At 36.8% G+C, this 27739-nt stretch overlaps 1 protein-coding gene across 1 annotated transcript in view; it reads left to right on the top strand.

Moving 5' to 3' along the window:
- OLA1 (Obg like ATPase 1) overlaps positions 1–27739 on the top strand; it is a 181388-nt gene that overhangs the window by 90752 nt on the left and 62897 nt on the right. Inside the window, exons 4-6 of the mRNA XM_006020797.3 lie at positions 5463–5638; positions 21478–21558; positions 21836–21933. Coding sequence (XP_006020859.1) covers positions 5463–5638; positions 21478–21558; positions 21836–21933 — 355 coding nt within the window. The remainder of the gene's footprint in view (positions 1–5462; positions 5639–21477; positions 21559–21835; positions 21934–27739) is intronic.

Here is a 27739-nt window from a genome sequence, read left to right as displayed (position 1 = left end):
ACTTCCCACCAGATGCTGCTCTCCAAACTACAGGGCTGCATATCGGCAATCAGATCGGTATCAGCTGATGTGGCTGGTTAATAATCGGCCATCAGTATTGGCCAAAAAAATCTTTTGTCGCTGCGCTCCTAAATTATAGTATTATTATTATATATTTAAATATTATCTATTTAAAACCAGCATTACTTAAGTGATAGTAAGTAGGCCTATGCAAAGCGGCTAGTATTCGCTTTGGATTTGGCTGATTCGGGGGACAGTGATTCGATTGAGTGATTTGAATCGCTGTCCCGAATTGATTTGGTCGAATCTGATTCAGAGACTCGGCCTCCACCAAAGCAGCCGAATCTCTGAATCAAACAGGCCCCATCTCCTGCCCGCTCTCCCAGCCCTGTCAATGGCTGCCCCGTCCAGCCCAAGTGTCCTGGCACTTAAAAAAACAAACAAACACAAACAAAACCCCACGCTCACCGACTCCTGCCAGGCCGGGGCAGGGGGAATCCCTGCTGCCACGTGCTGCATGTGGGGGGTCTCTGCCATGTGCTCCCAGAGGCCGCAATGGCTGCTGCAGCAGCTAGTGAGTGTGGGGCTTTAAAAGAAAAGAAAAAAAAGTGCTGGGATGCTGGGGCTAGGCGGGGCAGCCATTGATGGGGCTGGGAGAGCAGGCGGGGGTCGGGGGGTGCTCAGGGTGTCTGGGGGCAAGCAGGGGATGGGGCCTGGTGGGGGTCCCCCCATGGTCCTCTCCGCCCCTGTCTAGCTCTCCGCCCCCTACTTACCGGCATGGAGTTCGGGTCCAGCTCCCTGCAGCAGTGAGAAGGGACTGCCTCCATCTCTCAATCTCTCTGAATCTTTTCCAAATTAATTTGGAGGCTTTGGATCGATTCAGATTTTTTTTTATTGGTCTCCCAGTTCGACGATTCAGCTGCCAAATTGGGCTGAATCCTCTCTGAATCGAATCAGTAACCGAAGCTTCTCACAGTCCTAATAGTAAGTTGTTTAAATTTTAAACTTCATCAAATGACCGTACTCTTTATTACTATTTTTACAGCTCGGATGTATTGTTTATCAGGGGTATCAAACCCATGGGCCGGATGAGTTGCATGAGGCTGTTTGGGCCCATAGCAGATCTAGCTCATGTAGTCAAAGATCTGCAGTGTTCCCTGCAGACCTTGGCCAGAGTGGGACGTGTGCTGCATGTGCTATGCTTCCAGAGTGGGGTTGGGAAAGTGGGAGGGAGGGTGCTGCATGCAGTGTGCATCCTGGGCCTCAGGGCTGGTATGTCACATGGGTCCATTCAGGGGCCAAATGATGGGGCTTTGCAGGCCATGTACAGCCCATAGGCTGCATTCTTGATAACCGTGGTCTATGTAGGGTATAATTCATCTCAAGCATCTAGCTTTAACTTTGGTATATTTTAACTTTTGAATGGTTTTTAATGTTCCTTTAATGATGTTAGGACTTTTTTTTGTGTGGCATGTGCTTGCAAACTAGTGATCTTCATAAGAACAACTGTAATGACAGAATAGGAAATGCTTACTTTCTTTTAAGCTGTCAGCCTCATAAATGTTTCTTACAATGTTCCTAGCCTGCTTTCTTTCAAATTTATTTTCTTTCTCAAAAAAATATCTAGTTGCCTCGGTCAGTTACCAGTTTTTATTTCTGGATCATTTTTTCTATATAGATTGTTGTTGGCAAAATTCACCAAAAGCTTAAATCTGACTTCCACCATTCCATCAGTGCAATGTGGGTTTGAATTGTCTTAACTAGTTGTCTGAAGATTCTTCCTGCATAGGAGAATATCCCGATAGTATAAGGGTAATTTCTTTATTACCTTATTCTTGCTCTTTTCAGCTTCCCTTAATCTACTTGTTTGATGATAGTTTTGAGGCTGATCTACTTTATTCTGGGGTTTATGCTTGTTAGCCCCTGAATACAGAACAAAAGTGTTTGTTGCACCCCTAAATTATGCTAAGAGCTTTTCAGCCAGCCCAGTCCCAGAGCCCTTATTGGTAAAGAAATATTATGCTTAGCTTTGCTATTTCTGATTTTAATTATCTTAGAGGGAAGAGTTTTAGATTTAGCTTTTCCAAACTTCTGATAATGTTGAGTCATTTCTAGAAGATTCAACTTAAGTATTTATCAGTGACTGTAGTCTGAAAATATATATATTTTAAATATATTGTAGATTGCTATTGCTTGTTTTGAATGTGCATACTGTTTCTAGGACAGTAGTAGTATTCTTTTGAGAAGTGTAATTATGAAACCAAATGGCATCTGAGTAGAAAATGTTATTTAATTAAAATTGTAATTTTTTTAGTATTCTATACTATTCCATACCAAAGTTACATAGATTTTTCTTTGAGTCCACAAATACTTACTGATCAGTATGTCATTTAAAGTAAACACTGTTTTCTTTGTAATTTTTTTTCTATCTCACTTTAGCTTAATTTATTTTTCTAATTAGCTGAAGGGAAGTTGAGGTTTTGTTAATAAAGCACTCTAAGTCTTATTGGACAATATCTCTTCCACTATACACAAAGTTCCTTTTTCCTTTTGAAACTAGCTTTGAAAGCAAACTGATTTTAAAGCAAATGCAAAGGAACATATAACTGGTCTCTACACTCCAGTAACAAGGTGGAGAAATGCAGGGGAAGGACATTAGGCCAAGTTTTCTGCTGCATTGAGTAGAAATTTATCAGTCCATCAAAGGAAACTTTCCTATCTGACTAAGCAATCCTCCAAGTCAGTACAATTACTATAGAAGCTGTGAGAAAATAGATGCTGCATTTGTGAAGAAAAGCTGGATGGGAAGGAGAAAAGTGAAGAAACCTTCATGAAATGTTGGGAAGAAGAAAGAATGGCAGACTTTGGGAGGGATAATGGAATACATTTGAAAAAGAAGGATTGAAAAGTGAAGTGGGAGGGCAGATATGAAATTGTGTGTGGGGGGGTTGCTTTTGTTTTGATTTTCTTTTTTTCTTGGTTTTTAAGGATACAATAGCAGGGAATTAACTTCATGTGAAGTCTAAATAATATGGAACAAATGTTGATTTTGAGAGGGAAAAGAAGAAAGAATATGGCCTTGGTGGAGGGTAGAAGTATATTTTACTCAATAAAATATCGTGCAAATTGCTGGTATAGAAGTTAGAGAAGTTTGAGGGCCCCTTATTAAAGCTTGACAGCATGTTAATTATTTGTATGTTTCATAAAAATGTGTGTTCTGTTATTACTTGTTCACTTACCTTATAACATCTGGTCCTTACTTGGCTTTCTCAAAATCAGAAATGCCCAAGAGCAGCTGGCTCTAACAAATTGCTGTTTGTTTGTTTTTGTTTACTGGGGGGGGGGGGGTTGACATCTTATTCAATAAATTCGAGACCTTACTCTGATTGCTGTTTTTTTGTAATTCATTCATACAGGAAAAGTTCCAAAACTAACTCGATGTACTTTAGTATTGACTACTTTGTGTCTAATTAGACTCTGGGAAAACCTCTGACATTTTATTTTTGCTACATGGGATAATACTGGTTATTGTATTAAATGGAAAAAAATAAGCAAAAGCCCTTTTCTGTAGGGTTATCATAATGGTACTTCTTCTCGTACATTGATTTTTTCCAAGATAGGTCAAAGGAAGTGAATATTGTTTTTTGTGGTGTTGTTTTTGTTTGGTTTTTTTAAGATAAATAATTCCTAAGTTAAGACAATTTTTCTTTGTCAATAAATGTTTGTGCTGATCATTAATCTATAAATTATCTGTAGATCATATTGTCTCTATAGAAAAATATTACCTTGTGATGCATTTTGTTTATATCCAGATGGCCTATGTTGTCTTGCTACGCCTGTTGTAGAGTCTAACATGTTTCTGGTTGAATGACCTTAGTTCAGAAAAACTAATTGATATTCTTTAGAGAATGCGAGAGGAACAGTTCCCTCTTTGCTCTTTTTAGTGTTTTCACATGTACCTTCAAGTAGCCTGTCTATAAGCCATGCAGCTGACATCCTTTATCTTCAACTTGAATATCTTCAACTTTCTTACTATATTCACCCTGAAACTTGTTTATAAACAATTTAAATTTTGTTCCTTTATTTTAAAACAGTTTCAGATAACAATAAGGAAGAAACTTCTGAAATACATGACAGTACAGAAAATGAGCATTCTGTCTAGCAATTAGTGGCCTCTTGGTAACTGACCCTATATCTTTTTCCTGTATCTGGTACAATAGAAGTTAAGTCTGTTCCTTTGATTCCTTTACAAACTAGTTTGCATTTTGTGAAGTACAGTCAGTGAATACAGTAATATTCAAAGACATATCACTTTTGTTTTTCAGGTTTTCTTCAGTTTGTAAGCATAATTTTTAGTGCTATGGAATTGATACCATGGATCATCACAATAAAATTGATTGGTTCAGGAATACTTTATAAACTTCATTTTTAAAACTTCTCCTTTAAAAATATTTTTTAGTCCTCCTTCCAGTTTTTCTGACACTGTTCTTTATCTGGTAATTTAAGAGTAAATCCCAGTTGAATTATGTTGCCACATTATGTCTTCAAAAGGGCATAAAGTCAGTACACATGCTTCAGTAATATCTGGTTGTTTTACCCTTATGTTTCCAGTTGGCAATTTGAAATTATGGCTTCAACTGAACTTTAAATATGTGATAATAGCATGTGTTTCTAATAAGGGCCAGCACCATTTTGTTCAGATAGTGTGAATGGTTGTCACTCATATATGACAAATGCACCTTCATCTGCTTCTTTGATGGCCCCCTAAAAACCATACCCTCAAATCAGACCGATGAAATTAGCTGCTGTGTAAATTGTGTGTCTGAGTGGTTCATTATCTAATCACCGTCAGAACCACAGTGATAAAGTAGATTGAAACAGGGAAAAGGTCTGCCACATGATTTCAGGCCTTTTTTCTAAATCCTGTTTCCCTTGGAAACCCTAATAATGTGGTTCAGAACTTCAAGATTCTTTGTTTAGAACTTCATATCAGGTTTTTTTTAATACACAAAACTTGTGACCAGTGAGAGTGCTGGGATAAGATTTTCCTCTCCATTTTTTTCACTGTTATCATGTGCTTTAAAATATCTAAATATTTTAAATTGGGCCACCTGTTTACTGCTAATGGCTAAAATATTAATCTAATGGCTCCAGTTTTCAGAAAAGTGCGGACTAGAGGACCTGATAAATCTTTATATATATTTTTAACTCTTATGTTTCTAATACATTGTTGTGAATGTTACTTTTTTTTTTCAGTTTTGCCTTAATGCTTAAGTGCTCTTCTTTTCTAGGGGTTTAGATTCCATCCAGGAAGAGCACACACCAGCTACTGAAACTTCCTTAGCCTGACGAAGGGTTTTTGAACCTGAAAGCTTGCTTAATAAATATTCTCCAACTATTTGGGTTGGTCTAATAAAAGATATCAAATTCACCCAAGGAACCTTGTCTGCCTTCTTTTCTAGGGGCATTTGAAGATGATGATATCACTCACATTGAAGGAAGTGTAGATCCTGTTCGTGACATTGAAATAATACACGATGAACTTAGGCTTAAAGATGAGGAAATGATCCTGCCAATTATTGACAAACTAGAAAAAGTAGCTGTGAGAGGAGGAGACAAGAAATTAAAACCTGAATATGTAAGTAAATAGTGTGCTATCAGGTATCTTGTTTATTAATTTGTACTTTGATGTAACAGTGTGTTTTCTTTTGTGTTCACCTACATTTTTTGAACATGACTAATATTTCCAAGTGGATTTTAAAGTGACTGCTGATCCACTTGTAAAAATCATTAGAATGGGCTATTGTCGTTTCTATTAATTACTTAGGGCCACATTGATAAAGTTAATGAAAGTTCTATAATTTGCTCCTATTAGTTAATCTCCAACATAGTGATGTTGAGCTCCATCTGTAATGTCTTGCCTGTGCTTGAAAGCTAATTTGGAGTATGGTGGAGTATGAATTTTAAGTGCAGTAGCTATTTTTTGATAACTCTGTATGGATACTTTTATTCCTGAATAGCTCCATTTGTAGGAATCCCTAATATATACTGTAGATGCTACAAATTTTGGTATCAACTAAAAATAATTTTTTGGCTGTCTTGATATATCGAACTTAGAAGTGTGACTCAGCTTTTGTGCTCTCTTAGGGAATGTGAAAAAGAATTGCTAGTTGAAATTAGTCATACGTTTAGAATAATCATGCAGAAAGCAATTTAAATAGGTTAACTGCAAGTATTCTAGTGGGTTGAATTATTTTTCTTTTATAGATTGGATATATGTCACTTCCATATGAACATTAAAAAGATGTTTATCTGTATTTATCCACCACTTATTATTTGAAGATTGTTACATTTTACAGCGGTGATCCTAGCATGTTACTTTTTATTATGAACAAAACATTAATATATTGAAGCATATTTTGGAATCATAATAAGCAAATAAAAAAAAAGGATACATGTGCTTAACAGCAGCTGTCAGAGCTGCAAAAACCCCCCAAACTCTCATGGTTTCTGAAATGACAGGAGATGAGGAGGAACATTATGGTATCAAATTTTGTGAGCATTTCCCCTGGGGGGGAGGGTAGGGGGTGTGCATGGAATTAGTATTGGTAAATATATCATATCTGTTTCCAGTTAGTAATGGGTTAGGGACAGGAGAAAACAACTAAAATGTTCTAGCTTCTGGAGCCAGAAGAGGAAAAAGCAAGAAAACCTCACGTATCCTGCCGACAGTCAAACAAGCAATTAATTTTTGGCCTTGGATGATATTTCTCAAAGAAAAGTGATATGAAGGCCCCCCTCTATATGTAAATGTATCACACAATTACTGGGTTAATTGAGCAATTAACTTAGATCAGCTACACCTGCAAATTTAACTATCACACCATAAAAAAGTCCAACCAAAATGTGCAATAACTTTTATAGCCAGTTTCTATCCACCTTTAATTTGCGTGGGTGGTTGGGTCTCCCACTGTAACTGCGAGTCCAACAGCTGAGGGGGCTTTCAGCCTCAGCAGTGCCCCACAACTGCCAGGATAGAGAATCCTTCAGCTTGATGGGACTTTCCCTCCCAGCAGTACCCCACAGGTATAGGACTCTTGGTACTAGCAGTGTCCAATAGCTGCTGGGACTGAGAGTCCTGCAGCTGTGGACTTTGGGTCCTAGCAGTGCCGTGAGGCACTGCCAGGACCCAAAGTCTGCAGCTGCAGGCAGTCCTTGACTTGCAACGTTTTGAGTTATAACGTTTTGCACTTAGTGTTTATAAATTGACACCCCGTTTCAACTTTCTGACATCAGTTTTGACTTTATGATGCTTGATCCGATGCCACACCAGCGAACAAGTTCGCTGTATCACCCATCTCCCTGGAGAACATTTGTCCGAACTTCCTTGGACAGTTTCTTTAAGAAAGCAGACACGACTCCAGAAAAGCCTGCAGAGAAGACTCCAGCCAAGAGCCCTTCAAAAAGTCCAACCAAGAGCCCTTCAAAAAGTCCAGCAAAATCACCGCAAAGAAGTCCTTCCAAATCCACATGATTGCTATTTACAATATAAATACATTAATGTATCTATATTACTCATCAATAATTGAGTACAAAATTCTGGGTTATTTTTGTTGAAAATACGGTATCGGGCCTTGATTTAGGAACCAATCCCCCATTGTAACATTGTTCCTATGGGAAAATGGGTTCTGAGTTACGAGGTTTCGACTTAAGACATGGTTTTCAGGAACCAATTGTGTCCTAAGTCAGAGGACTGCCTGTATAGAACTCTCAGTCCTGGCAGCTTTGGGGTGCTGCCATAGCTGTGAGTCCTTATCAGCTAGGGGTTCACAACTGCTGGAGCTTTCTACTTGCCAGTGCAGGGAGAGCCTACGATGGCAATTCCAGGTTCTCCCTGTACCGGCAGTAAGGCATGATAGGCTCTGATGCTGGATCCTACAATTTCACATCCTGCTGTGCAAATGTGGATTGTGTGGATCATGCATCAGATCCTATCACGCCTTTACCTGAATATCTAGAGGGGCCCTGACATGAATAACATTTATCTTTTGTTTCCTGTCTTATCTCCATATTAAGCTGAGGGTAGCTTTATTGGTAAGCTGTTTTGGGCATTTGGATTATTTGTGTAATATTATGTTACCAACTGCATCAGATAAAAGAAATACTTCCTTTCTTGATGGAAGCATTGCACCACCAGTGAACCCTTTGAAGGCTTACTTATAGTGTAAACACTTGCTTGAGACAGGTTTGTGTTAAAATCCTAACTGATTTAATTCAATCTAAACTTGCTTAGTAATATATGCAGTGTTATTGACCTTAATGTCAAATGAAAAGTCATCCTGGCCTAAATGGCTCCATAGTTAGTGCTTTTCACTGTTATGCTACAGATTCTCAACTGGCATCCAGATGGCTTGTCATTGCCACCTGTAAATAGGATACCATTCTCCTTGGAGGAATTGACCTGACTTATTAACCATTGTAAAATTCAGCCTGTTGCTTTTGTAGCTTTACACCAAAAGCCTAAAGTCTGTTGCTGAGTCAGAAACTGAGATTTGCTTCTGCTATAAACTGCCAAAACCAAAATGTTTAGTCTAGGTCTTAGGATGGTCTTATTTTCTTTCCTTACTTTACTCAGAATTGCCCTTATGAATGTAGCAGGAATATTCTTGTCCATTTTCTTGAGCATGCTAGTATGAACCTGTGCAGAGTATCATGGGTCACCACATCTTGTGCATCTCCTGTATTAAGACTGAGGAAATGTTTACTACTGTGCGGGCCGCCTCCCGATCTCGTCCATGTCGCCATGTGCGAGCCGGGAGCGATATGCGGACCCGTTTTTGCGCACGCAGGCTGTGGCCAGCAGCCCAGGCACATGGGGTCAAAGAAGAATGGTGGCGAGCTAGAATTAGTTACGGACGTGTAATGGTTGATTAAAAGATTGTTTACTTACACCAAAGATGGTCGTGGTGTAGGCTGGACAGTTTTCCAGGCTCAGCTCCGCTTAAGTCCTCGCTAGAGGACTCCGACAAGTGGTTGAAGCTCCGCGGGTTCGGCTTGGTAATTGGCCCGGAGTGGTTGAAGCTCCGCGGGTTCGGTAGTTTCAAAGGAAAGGGATACGTCTTAGGATTGCACTCGGCGACGGGGAGAGGCTAGAGGCCATTTGGCCCCCGGAGTGGTTGAAGCTCCGTGGGTTCGGTAAATAGGCCCCCGGAGTTGTTAAGACTCCGTGGGTTCGGTAAGTCGGCCCTCTATTGCCCTCTTAAGGAGAAAAAGAAGCTGGGTTCGAGGGATTAGCAGCACTTAGAAATCTTCACGCTTTCTCCCAAACTCCAATTGCTTGCTTGCTTGCTTGCTTGCTGTCTCTGTCTCTGTCTCTGTCTCTGTCTCTGTCTCTGTCTCTGTCTCTGTCTCTCTCTCTCCAACTTGGGCGGAAACCTCCCAAGCTCTTTATATGGCTAGCAAGCCAATCGCTAGCCGCCACGTGTGCATAATTTAGGGTCGGCCAATAATGTGGCGTGAATCTAAATACAAATGGCGGGAACTCCTTTGCACCGTGCATCACTATGATGCAAAAGAAATGCACCATGCAAAGAAGGCTACAAACTGGCGGGAAATACTGTTTTGCACGCGGGTTCTCTATTGCAGCAGAAAACTCTACCGTGCAAAGGAGCTGCAATTTGGCGGGGACATAATTTAGCGGTGCCAAAGCACACAAAAACAAAAAAACACAACTTTGGGTTGTGACAACTACCAGCTGTATGCCTCTCTCTCCTGTTGGATAAAACTGAGAAACCTCTAAACAGAATGACTGATGTCTGCCATGTACAGTTAACAGGTACTCCAGTAAGAGAATACCATTATTCTGTTTCATGATAGAGTTGCTCATATTTTTATAGCTAAATTAATTTCACTCCTAATTAAACTTACAAAACTTCAAACAAATAAGCCTCAAAGCTAAGACAGTAATGAGTTAAAATATTAAATCCAGATATGAAATTTATAAAGGGATTTAAAGAGGATTTTGGTTCGTAATAAGCCTGTAATATGCAGAGCACACACCTCTGTACGTGCATTATAAATTATAGATTCCTGTAATAAGTAAATACATTGTTGTGAACAAAAGCAAAAAGACCTTTTCCATTTTTTAAACCCTGATTATTCACCAATTTACTCCTGATCAGCCTTATAGACCAGTCACCAGAACAGATAGATAGTGAGGATCTGCAAATCTCAAGGCAAAACTAGGACTGGTGGTATGGTTAGGACTGTAACTTCTTTTTCCTTTCCTAGATGCTAAAGAGGGATGATCCTGGTCATACATTCACCAGGTTATGATGAACTTCAGTTTTTATCCTTTAACATGTTCTGTGTATTGAAGAGCATGTAAACCCTTTGCACGTGCTCAGTGTACAAAAATTTGGGCACAATGACCGACTTATTTCTCCCTTAACTGGAGTGACAAGGAGCTGGGCTGGGGAAATGTAAAGAAAAAAGCTGAAGTAGATCAACCCACAAGGTCAACCTGCCTCGTGACTTGCACATATTATTGATAGGGTAAATTATCTTTTATTTGTCAACTACAAATTAAAACAGTATATTGGGTGTTTATTTGGTTTTTCTGTACATTCCTAGTTTGTTCCATCTTTGAATTGTCCATTTCCATGTGATGTGGGAGGAAAGGTCCCTATGGAAGATAATGTGTAATGTTGTCACCATGTTGATTATATGGCTTTGTAAATGCTACAGTGTCCTGGCTCTCCTGTTTGAGTATACAAAACTCTGTACTAACATTTCTTATTAAGAATAGGTTTTAAAACTGGCTATATGTATAAGAAGGGAAATGTTTGATTGCAACTTTCATTTCATTATCTGTAATTGTGAATCTCCCATCCTTTCGAGAAGTGAATCATGCAACAGAATATAGGCCAGGTAGGCTTATTTGACTTTTCAGTTATATCTTTTATAGATATTTCCATTTTTTCAGGGGAATGGATCCAAAATTTAAGAGAAAACAAAATGGCTTTAGCAGTTACTTTTAACTGGTGGTATTCTGTAAAGTTCTGGTCTCTCCCTCCTTCCCATTCCTGTTTTTATCCAGTGAGGCCACCTCTTTCAGAGAAATTCAAAGGATTTTCTCTACGTTTAATTTTCCCAAGAGAACAGGTGGATTGAAAAAATTTTGAATGACTACAGTTCAATCAAATATAAATACTCACTTATTCTACCTTCATTTCCTTTACCTTGTGCGCTCCTTCCCTCTGAACAAAAAGATGTGTAACTACAATAATATCTTCCTCACTTTTCTTTCTCTTCTTTTCTAAAGTGCTTTGAGATCTATTGATGAAAAGACCTGAAAAGTTAAGGAAAGAAGAGGAGGAGGACATGGAAGAAAAGAAATACAATTTAGAAATAGCATTCATGCTTAAGGGCAAGCATATTTTCCCATTGATATTTAATCTAATAATAATGTACTAAAAGTTTGCTACTTAAATAAAAAAAAAATTCTGCCTATGATCTTTGTGCAAACTTTTGACATCAATGGGAGTTCACTTTGGGTTGAAGAGAGAGTATAAAACTGATTTGTGGTCCATAGTTGAAAGTAGAATTTGTCTTTTCTGTGGATGTGAGTAGGACTTCCCTGCTTTGCAAAATCCTGTCTATTGTGGTGGTGGCCTTTTTTGGATAGAAATTTTAAATCTCCAAACACTTGAAAAAAATAATGCCTGACAGATGAGAGAGGGCAGGTACGATGAACCGCAGTATATCCAGCTGCCTACACGTTAATCTATATAATCTAACCTCTCCCATTTTAAACCATTTCTCATCTCAAAATCCAGACTGATTACAGTTGGTAGGTTCAGCTTCTGTGTAGTGAGCTAGTTTTGATGTTGAATAAGGTGTTATCTGTTCTTGAAGTCTCTTTGGAAAATGATTTCTTGATCGCCTGTCAGCAGAAAAAGTAGCCAACTTCTGTTATGGAGACATCAGTGAAATAATTTTGAAGTCCTGCTTAAAAATCAGTGGTGTATCGTAGCCCAAGATCAGCATCACGTAATGTTGGTATGGATTTGGAACAGGTTCTTTTTACATACATTTTTGTGTTCTCTCTGTATCCTTACAATTATACTCGTGCAGTTTTCCAGGGAAACTGTGTTCTTTCTGAATCGGTCTCTTTTTAGTTGTTGAAGTTAAAAACTTCCAAATGGTGAGTGGTGATATTTTCATGCACGCTGTCTCTCATACACTTTTGTATTTGCGTGTATCAAAGTATTTTAGGAATCATTCCAAAAGCATTTCAAGTAATTCTGGTTGAAGTTTCACCAGTTAATTTGTTTTGTAAATGGCATCATATAGACGTATTGGAGAGAAATCAAGTAATTATCCAGTACGAGAGATGTCACAGTGTGTCATTTTCGGGAAAGAAATCTTGGAATAAACTCTTTATTAAGCGCATCAACTTCTTCCACTTCCATTTTTTTAAAATTGGCTCTCTCTAAATATGTGAGTTTAGTGTTTAAGATTGTTGTTTCTGGAGAAAAAAGGCTCCTATATATTTATAATAGGTACAGGAGAATCTGTGTTATTTCTCATGCTACCCTACCAGTGTGCCTTTGCTCTTTATCATGTAGATGATATTCAAAGGATCTGTGTCTGTACTCATTTAATTCTTGGTGTTTTTGCTGAACTGCCAAGAGTCCAAAATAAATACCTGTGGCAATGGAATTAATTTATGCATTTTATCAGTAGAATGTAACTAGTTCTGTTTGTACAGGTTTATGATTTAGTGGTGGGAAGGCAGTGACATTAAGTTAGTATCAGTATCTGATAGATTTGAATTCCTTCACCTCTATCTGAGCCATCTATACTCCCAGGATATAGTTTAGCATCTTTACAATAAAATGAAAACTTGAACGTCATTTTTCGAAATAAAAGAAAATCCATTGAAGCTTTGAAGAAAGTAGCTGAAGATCTTTTAAATCAGCATTGTTGATTGACATGAGTGACAGGGTAAATGTATAAATGTCAAGAAATATAGGCTACACGGCTTTGGATGAATCTACATTCCCACTCTTTGACTTACTTATTCTGTAATAAACAAATTTGTCCCAAAGCCTCAGATAGATGATTAAAAATTCTGTAATAATCTAGATGATTAAAATTTAGATAATAAAAACAATCTATCTGTGTTGTGATGTATTATTTTAGGTTGTCTGCTGTAAATTATAGAATCAGAGAAAAATATGGCTCCAAGAGACCCCTGGAGGTCATCTGGTCCAACCCCCACCCCTCTCAAAGCAGGATCATTCCTATCTAAATTGTCACAGCCAAGTGTATACCTAATTTGTACTTAACCCCTGCCAGGGACAGGGATTCCACACTATCTCAAGGTAACCTGTTCTAAAACATGACCACCTTCTGACTTAGAAAGTTCTTCCTAGTATCTAACTTCAGTCTCTTTTGTTTCAATTTGAGGCCACTCCTTTCCCAGTGTTCTTTTCCCCTCTGGACACAGAGAAGAGAGGATTGTCGTTTTCTTTATAATACCCTGTTTTGTATTTGAAGACCTCTATATTGACCTTTTTTTGTTACTTTCCCCTCAGTTGCTTTTTTGCCAGACTAAACAACCCCAGCTCTTCCCATCTTCCTTATGCCATGTTCTCTAGACCATGTTCTCGACAACCTTGACTTGTAAGATATTGGCATGACCGGAGGCGGATGGCAGGGGAACCATGAGGGGCCTGATCCTTGTTGTGGCAGTGCAGCCCCACCGTTCACCTTGAGGGGCACATGCCAAGCAAAATGCCTTCTCATGCTACACTCTGCCCCTCTGCTGCAGTTTGCCTACCCCTGCTCTAGACTTTTGATAATTTCAGTTGCTTTCCATTGGACTCTTTTGAATTTATCTATTTCTTTCCTGAAGTGTGATGCCCAAAACTGGATACAGTACACCAGATGAGGCCCCACTATTGTTAAATAGAGCAAAAGAATCACTTCCTATTACTTGCATAGGATGTTTAATACATCTCAGTATTCTGTTAGTTTGGTTTACAGAAATATTACACAGACTCATATTTATGTACTCTAACCCCTAGGTCCTTTTCTGCAGTACTGGAGCCTGACTGCTGCTCCTCTTTTTGAATTTGTACATTTGATCATTCCAGTCCAAGTACAGTATTTGCAGGGTTGTTGGTTGCATCTGTGGTGGTCTAAGGACATAGGCACACAAGGTTCTTTGGGTAGATGTGATATCTTTTATTAGACCAACTAAAATAGTTGGAAAAAAGTTCTTTGCAAGCTTTTGGGCACGAACACCCTTCTTCAGGCATTGGGAGACTCTGCAAGCCATTAACAAAGCTAACTGGACCCAGGACAGGCACCTGGGGAACTTCAATTGATACCTCCTCCCACTTTGACTAGATATGAACCTTTTTCTCTTTACCAAAATAAACTCAATCCAAACAGGGTGATGAACATTTCTTCCCATAATACTCTGAAAAACGGAATGTTGCTGATCTCTAACCTCATATGCTTTCCATGGTTTCCATTGATGGATCAAAAAAAAATGTCTATGACAGAAGTTGTCAGTTAGAATTTTCAGAAGTTTCTTCATTGTTTTCCATACTTAATTTCTATTCATTCCTTTAGTCTTATTTTGTTGGCTTAGTTCTTCCCACTCAAGAAGGTGGGGGGGAAGACCGAAAGCTGGGGAAAGTCTTGTATGTACTTTATTAACATACTTTTTGCCAATAGCTTTTCTTTTGTAATTAGTAGCTTAAGCAGTAAATCATAGGGCTTCAAGAAAATATTTCTATTACTGATGCATGTAATTATGCCTTAAAATCTTTAGTGGACTGTTTACTTTACTTAATGTGATTATTTAGAGGAAATTAGAGTTCTTTCTAAGGAACACTTTGAAATTTACCAGAAAAATATTTGTGACAGATGTTTGTAAATGATTTGGTGTTAACGCTTTGGGTCGAGTGCATATTGTAACTTCCTTTGCTGTATCAGTGTGCATACAGAAGTTTGCTTAACTAGCCTGTGCCAAGGCTAATTTTTCCTATTAAAACTTATTTATGACTTTTGCAAAGAATCTTGGTTAAGAGTATGTTTAAATATGAAAGGATTTTTTGGTGCTGTCTTTTACTGAACCAACTGCTTGGTTGGGATAAAGTTAGACAAGCTTTCAAATGCAAGGCATTCTTTATTTAGTGTTTTTTAAGTTGTGGATTTTCCATTTTAAGTGGTAGATTTCGATTTCTGTGTTTTGGTAGTGTAGGAGATATGTACCCATGATGGTCTAAGAATTATGCAATGAGCAATAATTTTTTTTTGTGATCTCTTTTAGCCAGTTAGTCCAGAATAACATAAAACATAACCTTTATTTCAGGGAAGTTTTAAGTTCTGTGTTATCCAAGAGATCAAATCAGATGATTATAATTGGTCTTTTTGCCTTAACGTAAATTTTTATGAATGTTGATATCTGACTGCCCTGTTAGCTAGTTATACCAGAATTAATCTTTTTATGAATAGATGGACACCCATTCTGGAATGAGAATACTGTATCCTTTTCTCGATTAATCTACTTCAAAAGTGAATTAACCTAATTAGGAAAAGGTATTCCTATTCTGGATGAAGCATCTTCACCCATAGAGTTACTCTAAAATAATTCCATGGGCAGACAAGCCCTAGGATGAGTAAGACTTCTTTAGAAAGGAGGGGTATGATTTCATTTTGTTTGGTTTTCTCCCAGTGAAGTTTGTCTGTATCCTGAATTTTAGGGAATGTTAGTACTGAAAATATCTATCTATCAATGTATAGCTTTCCTTTTCACATAATGCATCTGCCTTTTCCTTTGAAAAGCTACAGGCATAGTTAACACAAATGTATTTCCGTAACTGCAGACTTCTCCAGGACTCACAGGGTTTGTCTACACTGAAGAATTTTTGGAGTCAACACAAATGGAGCCACCTTGGACGCTTTATAATGTTTTAACTGATGTATTTAATGGTACTGTAATTGTTTTGGGTCTCAGTGCTCGTACAGATGCTGCCTTGTACCAGTTCTCTTGTTTACAGTTGAATGGAAGAATTGATGGCACTGGTATGGACACCTCCCATTGCAGTCCCACAATTCTTTTTGCTCACCCTTAAATGATAGCTCTGCATCTGGCTGCTCACCCCCCTGGGGTGAGCACTTACTAAAAAAGGGGGCTGCTGGGGGTACACCTATTAAAAAAGGTTGAAAACCCCTGTCATAGACCATAAGATTTCCTTAAATTTAATTCTCATTTCAGTCTAGTAGCTGTGAGTATAACTCTTAGAAAAATGTCTAATCTTGAACTGAGCTTTCAAAACATGGAGAATCCTCTGTACTCCTAAGTAGCTTCTTTTAAAATTTAGATAATTTTACTGTTTAAAAATATGTGCCTTGTTCCTCATCTGAATTGGTATTGCTTCAGCTTCCAGTCATTGAGTTTTTGCTGTTTATTATGTATGTACAACTATATAGTCTGTTATCAGACTAGCTTCTTGAGTCTCTCACTATGAAGCATGTTTCTGAATCCTTTAATCATTCTCATGGCTCTTCTCTGAACCCTCTTTAGTTCTTTAGTCTTCTTCTTGCAGAGTGGATACCACAACTGGACATACTGTTCCAGTAATGGCCACAACAGTGCCAAATACAGCAATAATAAAACCTCTTTATTCCTACTTAATATTCTCCTGTTTATACATTGAAAGATCACAGTTAGTCTGTTTGGTCTGTGGAGTGTGGAAACTCATGTTCAACTGATTATCTACTCTGACCCCAAGATGGAGTTCCCTATAATGTAATTATGGTATATCCTTTATTTTTATTTTTGTCTTCAGATGTATGGCATTATCAAAGCACATTTTATTTGCCTGTGTCTCAGTGATTCTTAACCAGTATGCTGCAAGATCATTTTAAAGATGTTGCAGGATGATGCCCAATATATACACAAACATAATTCACCATATACGATTCACAAGATTAAACCTGTAGATTTGAAGTAGGAATCCAGTGTCAAAAGCATTCTGACCTGCTTTGGTCTTTCTGAGTTCTTTGCAACAGAAGAATTGCCCTATTACCTTTACGTGGTCAAAAAACAAGTGAAAGCCAACTGCTGGCATTTTCCAAGGGATGCCCTGAGTCTAAAAAGGCTGAGAACCACTGGGCCAGCTTAACTAACAATCTATATCACTATGTACCAGTGAAAAATCTTCATTATCATTTCCCCAGTAAGTGTGCCATCAAACTTTCAATGGTTATGTTTCTCTTCCTGAGCTCTTATAAACTCTATCTGCAGACTGTGGAAGGACTGCATTTAGACTTTCAAATATCAAGTGAATAATCTTTACAACTACTAACTTACCTTTTTATTAAAAATAAAAACTTAAATTCTGTAGAAATTAATGGCATGCCCTTCCAGTTTAGGACAGAAAGCTTCTGATTTACTTTGTGCTAGGTAGGCAAGTAAATTTTTCAAACCTTGGTTATTTAGTCCTTGATGCTGTACAGAATATTTGGCACAGTGACATATTACTACTTTCATTCACCCAAAGTATTTAATAGCCTTTAATGAGTAAGTACACATTTTTCTTCTTCCCTGTATCTGAAATTCCCTAAGCTAATAAACATAACTTGACTGTATTTATTTGTCCTCTAAACTGCCAAGATTTACTGGGTTCACCCTTAGTCCTACAAAGGTAAAAGACTCCAGAGGTCAGTCCTGAAGGGCACCATCACAAGTCAAAGAGACAAATGGACAATCATTAGTTTGTCAAATATGGTTGGCTACGTAAGTTGTCAAAAATATGTTCAGAAAGTGTTGCCAAAAATTGTCATATTATTTGACTTTTTCATGGTGGTTGTTGTATTTCCTCTTACTTTACCGTATGTGGGCAGTGTTGACTTTTAGCATTTCTGACCCAGACAAGAAATGAGTATATGTTCATTGTTAAGCAGGCAGAAACAGGTCATTTCTCTGGTGAAAGAATGACATCAAAGTAAAGAATGGGATTGACCATTCCTGATGTAACAAGTCAGATCATCTCTTTGTATTTCTTTAGGCCAGTGCTAACACCTAGGTTGATGATTAGATATTTGTAAATGAATGTTTTGTGAATGAATGAATCTCAGTCACATAAGGTAAAAGGTAAATTAACATTCTTTTTCTTAAGCCTAAATAGAAGCAGCAAATAAAACTAGACAACAAATAATATAAAATTTTAAATAAAACATGAAAACATCTTGTTTGTTTGCTTTTTTTACTTGTTTGTTTTATTTTACCCCAGAACACTGAGGCAGCTGCTGCATGAGAAATATGCAGCAGTAGTTGCCTTTGTTCTTATTGTCATTCGTAAATCAAATCAGGTCTCATTTAAGTCTGACTCTGGCATGGATGTCAGCAGACCTTAGTTCATCTCCTCTTCTTTAATTTTTCAGGCTACCTGTTTTAAATTCTACTGACAAACTGTCTCAGGATTGCAGTAGAGAAAAAAAATATTTTTCTGGTTTAGAGGATTTACTTCCAAATTCTTCCCTTTATCTCCTCCCTTTCTTCTTTTCCCCTTCACCCCGCCAAGAAAAAAAATCCTGAGATCAGACAGATGTTAGTTTTAGTTTAATTTTTTTGTGTCTTTTCTAAAGAGAAAGTTGTCTGATACTCAGTTAATTTCTGTTTACAGATGATAAATAAGCTTGAAATTATGCAACTATATATGCTTTATGAAATTCTGGTTAACAAAATGAAAATTGACAGACAGTTGTGAGGAGAGTTTGCAATTAAGTATTCCTGTAGGACAGCAATTGTGGATTTGGCTGCCTAAAGTTAGGCACCTAAATCTTAACACCTTGAAAACTTAGATTCTTATAGGTGTCAACGTGGATTTACATGTCAGTTTAAAGCAGTCAAGTTAGAGGAAAAGTTTGTATTACTGATCCTGCATATGCTGTCTATTAAAACGACAGCCCTTATATAATTTTGTGTGGCATCTATAGAATATACTTACTTAACAGAGAGGACAAACATTTCTTGTTGCACCTGCATTGAAGTTCTCTGGAGGTTCTAAGCCACCTAACTGCCCGTGTCCTTTTATGTCTTCTGCTGGGATAATTAGGGGCTAAATCAAAAATATACCTGGGCATATCAATTTTGATATATTCACCCTTTCATACAGACAACTTCAGAAATATAACTAATTGGCCCCGAAAGACTAGCGTATGGTTCTAAGAAAAATACTACATTCAAAGAACTCTAATTACAACGTAATTCCTTTCAAATTTTTTATCTCCATTTTGAGTGTCCTTAATTAATGTAATATAATGTATTGCTATTGGGGAAATTTATGTCAAAAGCCCTTTTCATGGGGCTTTAAGGATATCCAAACTTATTTTAAAATCTGAAAAATTACGCAAAATTCCTTCACTAGTTAGCAGGATTGGTTGAAAATGTAATATTTCTTAAAATGAAAAAAAGCTGAGAATAGCACTCTACATTTAAAATGTATGTGTAAGTATTATTACTTCCTGTATCTGTTTTTATTGATTAATGGGGGGAGAAAAGCACATAGGGTTAAAGATAAGATGGTACCACTGTTTTCTTCTTTATGTGTAATCTTGTTGCATGTCTCTACATAAGCTGTTCTGGCCACTCATCATAGTAACCAGCTGGGCCATTTCACCTGCTGGAGCCATTAAAGAGGACTCTCTCCCCCTAGATTAATCCCCTCCGACATTAGTTTTTTTGCTCTGACAACTGGAGCAGGCATTCAGAATTTGCAGGTGGCCAGTGTGACGCACATAATTGCCTACAATTTTAGGCAATGAATAAAAATGGTCTACATTACTTGTCAAAGGTTGTATATGCAGTGCCAAGTGAGATCTATGGGAAGCCTTTTAGGGTTTAAAGAACAGTTAATAGCAAGGCTGCACAGTGCTTTTTTAATCATAATGCATTTGTAATATAGCACTTTGATCTTCTCCTTGTAGGAAATGGTGTTATATTAGCCACTTTTTAACATTTATGAGTGAAATTCAGTTATAGAAGAGTAAAAGTGATTATTCTTAGTCAGAACATGTTAGATTTCATTAAAAGTTTTCAGTGTGCCCCTTCCTTGTTAAAATCTGTGGGGAGTCCTATTCCTGGAGGGTTTCAAATCAGGATCTGAGGATTAAGAAGAGCTTTTTCCTTGTTTTTTCCCCTAAAGCATCTGCAAGACTGGGAAGAGAAGGTATACTAAATAGTGAGGCTATTTATAACTGTTTTATAAATATGTTTACCCTACAGATCAGTGAGAATAAATAGTTATGCATCAAAAAACATTGAAGGAGTTAAATATTTGTATGCTAAATATTTTAATTCTAAATTATGTCAATGATAACTTTTGAGAAATATATTATTTAAAGCATGACCATAAATTATCTACCACAAAAATAGATGACTGAAATGCACTACTCCTATAAGAGCCAAGTTTGACCTTTGAGACCCAAGAGCCTTTTATTAACACCTGCCTGTAAGGAGAACCTTGCCACACGCAGCTTTCAGATTCAGAACCACAAAACTGATGAGGAAAGGCTTGAAGGGTTCAGTTTGTGTCACTTGCTGTTTGCCGTTTCCATTTCACAGATGATTAATCTTTCTGTGAAGAAAGGCCAGAGAAACAAAGCACATTGGGCTCTTCCTGCAGTTACTCCTTCTGAATGCACACTAGCTTGCTAACTAAAAGGCCTTTAGATTTCCTGCAGAGAGAGATGTTCTGAAAGTGAATGCAGCTGGTTGGAGGTCACCAGTGCAAGGCTCTTGCCATTGTGTAATGGAGGCTTTGGCAGGTTTCATTTTTGGGGGGAGGGAGAAGGTGTTGGCAAAAAATTAATGCAGAATAAAAAGGCCTTTGGCCAGTTGAATTAATTTCTTGAAGGGTGGATCATCAATAATAGGCTCAGTTTCTTTTGCTAACAATTTAAAAAATATATTCACTCTGTATTTTCCCACCCATTCCCGTTTCTTAATAGCATGTTTATAGTGTATGTGGTCTTACCCACTGGATACTGAAATGTTGCGTCTTACTGAGTTGGAAAAGCAGTCTAAAATGTGCTGGATTTTTACATATGTTTTATGAGCTCTACTAATTTTTTGATGAAGAAGGAACCTACTGAAAATACTATAATTAACAAGTTAAATGCATAGGTTTTTTGGGTTTTTTTGGTATTAACACTCAGTGTGCCTTTTAGTGCATATAAAATGGTAATTTTTTTTTTAACTTCTCAGATAAAAAATGTAAATATATTTGCTTGGCTGTGTTTAAAAGTTATTACCTAATTTTTAATTTGATTGTACATTCTGTGTTTTGGTATCAAAATATCTTGTTTATGGAAAATTAATTGTCTGGTATCCAGCTGAGTTTCTTCTTCATCATCTACTTTAATGACTTTGTTTTTCTTAATCCTGTATAGGACATAATGTGCAAAATCAAAACCTGGGTAATAGATGAAAAGAAGCCTGTCCGCTTCTATCATGATTGGAATGACAAAGAGGTAAGTAGGCTATAAATACTACCCCGTTCTTTGACTCTTAACATTGCTACCTGCTTCTGTCTGTCTTTGCTAAAAATGTATAAAAAGAATCCATGATGCTTATAGTGTATTGTTTATTAGTAAATGTTATGTTTATTGAAGTATAACATTGATATTTAAACAATCGTTTGCATTCTTAAATACAAAGAATAAAAAGAAACTGAGTTATAAACAGTTGTTTAGCTCAAGTTACTATAACATCTGTTTTTAAAATTCTATCTTATATTCTCGCTTTTAGATCGATGTGTTGAACAAGCACTTGTTTTTGACCTCAAAACCAATGATCTACTTGGTTAACCTCTCTGAAAAATGCTACATTAGAAAGAAAAATAAATGGTGAGTTTACTCTGGTTAAATATATAAATTCACCTTTTGTGTTTCACATTTCTGAAAGGTGCATAATTCCTTGATATTATAATACTAAAGGTTTTTCTTGTTGTTTTGATTAATATAAATTGCTATTACTTTTATATTTGTAATATTTCCGTTGGAATCCTGTTTACGTACAATGGAGTTAAAGCCTCTAATGAATTTACAGAAAAGAAGCAAATCCTAATTTTCCTCTTGGAATTTTAGAGAGACTTGATACATGTTAGGAAAATAAATATTTAAAAATGGTTATGACCCATTACTCTTATTTAAAACTTTTTTTTTCAAACGTCACTTAAATAGTGATGCTTAAAAACTTTTTCATTTGTTTATATGCTGAAAGAGTAATTTGCTTTGGAGCACAAATATTTTGAAGTGTGACTTAAAATTTATGTTGAACATTTCAACAATATGCTTCCCATTTGCATGCGAGTGCCAGCATTGCTTGCCACTGTCGGTATTTGTGTACACATGCACATGCATGCATGCATGCATGCATGCATGCACACACACACAAGAAGACATTTTACAGTTTGATTTTAGTGTGTAGGCCTACTTTGACCACCCTTACTCTTACAAGTTGTCATCTTTCCTACAGGTAGTATTTTTTTCTTCCATGTGCAGTTTTTACTTAAGTATTCTTCTTAATGTCAATATTATGATTCAGGTGCATGGTGATTTTGAAAACTGCCTATCAGACATTCATTGAACTGGATGAAGATCCAATTGGTGGCGACATGGTGGGGATCCATTTTGGGAAAACACCACATAATCTTGTTATAAGAAACTACAGATGAGATAGTTTGGGGAGGAGGGACAGATGAATAGAATGCTGTAAAGATTAATTTTAATATCTTTGTGTTTAAAATTTCATAAACAACAAATTTCATACTTGTCTGTATGTGTGTATCACTTTATTTGTGAGGTTTTGAACTTCTGGCATACATATGTGTACTTGTGAACAGATATGCATTTAGTCATCCAAACCAATCAGAAGTATCCAATGCAGAATATCTGAATTCGCCTAAAATATGCCCTCTGTTTCTCCCTGTACTTCATTAAGTACTTAGATGCACATGGTTTCAATTTTCCATTAAAAATTCTCATTTCCATATGATATCAAAGAGTGAGAAGGCTTTAAACTGAAAAATAAACATTCATAGACTAGAAGCCAAAACAATAATTAATGTCAGATGGTTAACTCCAATAAATCATTAGAATAAATTCTGTGAAATTACTGCAACTAAAACTGTCCTGTTGCTACTCCAAGACATTTTGTATTTGTGTTTTAAAAAAAATAAAAACCAAAACCAAAAAGTTAGATTTAACCTTTAAATGGCAAGAATTTGGAAAATTCAGTTTTTTTACGTGGAAAATTTATAGGAACCAAGACACCTTTTTCTTTTTCTTTTTCCTGTTGTAAGTCAGATTCTGTTGTTTTGAGTAAGGTCTTTCTTGGCAGAACATTTTGTAAATGCACAATTAATTCATTAAATTCTTAGAGTAAAAAAGGAATTCTTTAAAAAAAATGTATCACCTGACTTTAATGCAGTAAACACTACCATCCTGATTTAAGTGCACATGTCAAAGTTTCCTGAGGGTTATTATAACTCTACAGGCACCAGAGTTATGTGTAAATGGATGAGTCAGTTTCCTTGTCCAAAAGGGATCCTCACACCTGTATTTGGATGATTACAGGTAGAGCTTACTAGCTCTAATTGTACAGTAAATACCATTTCCCAGACCCTAATAGTAGACAGACTACTTAGGAGACGCCAGTCTGTGATTTAGCTGTCTCCAGTCACCCCCTGTTTTTGTGAGACCAGTTGTGGTGATGATATGGTTATAGCCAGTAGAAAGCAAACCTTTGTGTAATTTACAATTTTTAATTTGTAAAAATCTAGATGTTTAAATTGGGAAGTCATATAATAACATGATTTAACTATTTCTATGCACAACTAATGATTTAGATTTTAAAAAAAATCCAGATCTCATGGATGTTAGTGTAATTGTAGCTGAAAGATCAAAGCCCGGGTAGCTGAGTGATGTTCCAGAAGAGAATTTACCACATAGCCATTTTCAGTACAGTTTCTGCCTCCTGCTGTTCCTATTTTCCCTCAAGCTAGCCATTGACTACCCCCTGTGCATCCCTGCTCGTAAAAAATGATTGAGGAAGTATTTGTCATGTATTTATGAGTGGGAAACATTGTGTGATAGGGAATGGCATCTACTGGAGCCAGCAAGATTGCCATTTTCCTTCATTCAGCCACTCTGCTACAGCTTTAAATCCTCTGTTTATGCAACATAGCTTTTGTATTAAAGTGCAGAATAAATTTTACTATGGAGGATGCTAATGGTAGGCTTTCATCATTCGTGGCAGTACAAACGGATACAAATGGTTAGAATATATTTTACTGCTAGATGCCTTTTAATTTGTGATTATTTTAGGTTCATGTTCTTAATCAGAGCTGCATTTTGGTTAGTTGTTCAATGAGCAAAGTTTCTTATTGAGTTTAATTCGTGATATTGTTTTAACAGTTGAGGTTAATACAGGAAATACTCAGCAGTAAATGTTTTCATTGGTCTTTTACAACTAGAAAAGTATTTAAAGCATCAGCAAAGAGGAGGAGAGGTTTTTGATTGTGGATGCAAGAGGAAAACTAAAATTGTCTTTGTTTTACTGGGTCACCCTTTCAGAATTAATGAACATTTTAATTGCTAGTTAAAACATACTTATATTTAAGTGGTAACATGTTATTTTTCAATCCTAAAAAAGAAGAAAACACTGTGAAAGATAGGACTATTGTGTGCTTGAGTAGGTGTATTGACCTTTTGAAAGATGTAAAAACTGGAATGGCTCCAAGCAGCTACTTGCTGGTTTTAACAATGTTGAATTAGTCATTCAGCTGATTTATGATTAAGACCTAGCCCCTGAAGAGAAGCTGACATGGCAGCTGTGTTAGTTGTACTTATGTTATGATCAGATGACAGTAATCATGATATTGTATAGGGGAATCCACTGAAACCATTCTTCTATTACATATTCTATTCTGTAAATGAATTGTCAAAGCATTCTATAGCTTTTTTATGACACTGTTAATTTTTAGGGACCTGCAAGATTAACATATTCTAAACATGAACTAGTTTTACTCATAACAACATATACAGAATACAGCATATTAATTTCAGTTAAAACTGCCTACCTGAGCCCCAATATACCAAGCAAGCATAGGACATCAGACTTGTCAAACCTTCACATGATTAAGGGTTTAAATTTCAGTCTTGGCTTTTTTGATGCTTTAAGAGGGTTAGAACACAGCGTCCAATTATGAAATATGTCAAACAAACTAATACAAGAATGTACTGTTGCATCTCTACAACTGCTGATTTTGATAGGTTCATATATTCCCACCCTCCCCCCTGCCAGACTCCTCCCCAACACACACACTTAACACTGATAAACTATATGTATCAACATTCTTTGCAAATTGATCTTTGAATCCAAATTTGTTATTTAGATGTAATTTTTTCACTATGAAGCTGTAATAGTGTTTAATGACTATTTGAAAGTGGTTTTTAAAAATATATCAAATGGGAAATTAGGAATAGATTTAACACTATTTGGATTATTTTGTAAAACTTTATTTATGAACCTTAATATATTTGTGATAGAATTGCTGGCATTACCAGATAGCTTTAATTCTGGTTTAAAAACACTTATATACTTGTAAATTTTAACTAGTGGAAGAACAAACCACTTTTTTTCTTACTATGTGCATATCATGTAATTTATAATAAAAATAAGTATAATGTGAAAATTATATTAATTGGTTTTAAAGCTAATTCGAACAGTTAGAACAATCAAGATTGACCTTCTGGATATCTTAGGCTGCAGATTAAGCTACTGAAATTCTGTTATATTTGTTTCCCATTGTCTCTACATTTTTCAGTCAAGAAATAGAAAGTCTGCTCTGAGAAGAGAGATGTTGGAAGGAAAGCAGGTGATTCAATAGACTGAGAATGAACTAAACTGTAACTCAGTTCTTGGTGAGCACGTCAAATTTGCCTAGGCCAGTGAAGAAAGAAAAGTGTATGCAGTGCTGTCACAGGACAAGGAAAAGAGCAGAGAACACTTACTTTTTATTTGTATTTTCTTTTCTATTTTGTTTTTAGCCTTATTTCAGTTTGAGCATGTGAAATAACAATAAATAGCTAGCTCTCTTCATGGTGCTTGTCATTCATAGAACTAAACATGCAAGAAGAAAAAAGACCTATCCAAATGTTGTAGGGCCCCTAAAAAATCATAGTACATAAAACCTAGAAAAAGAGCAACAGCAGAACAGCTGCCAAATTTTCCACAAGAAAAGCTAGACAAAAAAAGCATAATCCTAGGCCCCTCTTGTCTTCTTTTTGCCCCCTATATATATGCTCACTGATAGAGAGGGACTTTACAATATGCTCTGAAGCCTAACAAACATCCATCAGTAAATTGTTTTATAGATATAGGGGCTCCATTTTATGGCGCTCTGTTCCAGCTGTGACTATAACGCAGGAAAAGAAAGTTCTCTTTTGTTTAAAAAGAGTAGGTCCCAAGCTAACTATGGCGTGTTGGATCAACACATACCCCTTAAATTTCACCTGAAAATCTGAATGTAGTTATTACAAATTCCAAAGTGCAGGTTTCTTGTGATGAGGTTAACAAGAAAGGAGTTGAGTTCTGTACTAATGTCTTCTGAATTATTTCTGGTGTATCTTCAAGCACAGTACATTGAAGGTTTCTCATCTCAAGGTGGTATAGTTAAAGCAAGATAAATGAATGTGCTCTTGGAAAGAACAGCATGTTCTTAAAAACCCTTTCCATGCAAAATTGTTTAAATCATAGTATAAAGTATAAAAAAGACTCTGGTTTTGATTAGCTGCTATGTTTATTTTTTGAGTGATTTTAGATATGCTGCTTTTTTCATAATTTTAGAAACTATTTTGTTTTTTGAAATGTATGTTTTAGCCCCTTGCCTCATACTCAGACTTTAAGCTATAGTGAATATATACTAAGAAGATAAGGTGATTAAATCATTAAAAGGACCTTCAAGTGCATATTTTTGCATATTTGACGCACATACATACTCGTTGCAAAATATTTTTAAGATTGTAAAATGGGGCATTCAAGAAGAAATGTTGGGACTGAGGTTATCCATGCAATCTTAATTCAGCCCTATTATGTATATACATCATGATACAGTTTGAATTACATGATTACATACTGTATTTTTTCCACAGGGCACCTGACTTTCACTATGGCATGCTGAGCTGCTTGTATAGTGTGCAGCTATTAAACACTTTGTTGTTCAAATGATCTTTATGCCTTATTTGCTACATATTATTCAGTTTTTCTCTGAAGTAAGAATTATTAATTTTCATCATGGAATTTTTTTTATGATGTTCCTCACTACAGGATCTGGGGCCCCCTCTGCAAATGCAGGTAAAGGTGCAATGGAATCTAACATGTGATCCACACAGTTGTGCCTCTTGCCATGCCCCATGTACATGACAGGAGGCACAAATGTGGGATCACCCATTAGATCCCATTGCTGGTGCAGATGTAGGCAAGATTGTGATCCTGGGCTCCCCCTGCACCAGCTCCCATGTCTGAGAGCCTCACAGGGGCTTGCAGTGGGGTCAGTGTCATCGGCTGCAGGGCTCTCAGCGGGGGTGGCAGGGAGATCCAAGCATCATCAGCTAAAGGGCTCGCAAAGGTGGAACGTTCTTCCTGCTG

The sequence above is a fragment of the Alligator sinensis genome, unplaced genomic scaffold, assembly GCF_000455745.1.
Source record: "Alligator sinensis unplaced genomic scaffold, ASM45574v1 scaffold321_1, whole genome shotgun sequence".
Classification (NCBI taxonomy): Eukaryota; Metazoa; Chordata; order Crocodylia; family Alligatoridae; genus Alligator; species Alligator sinensis.
This window is presented reverse-complemented; position numbering and strand designations above follow the sequence as displayed.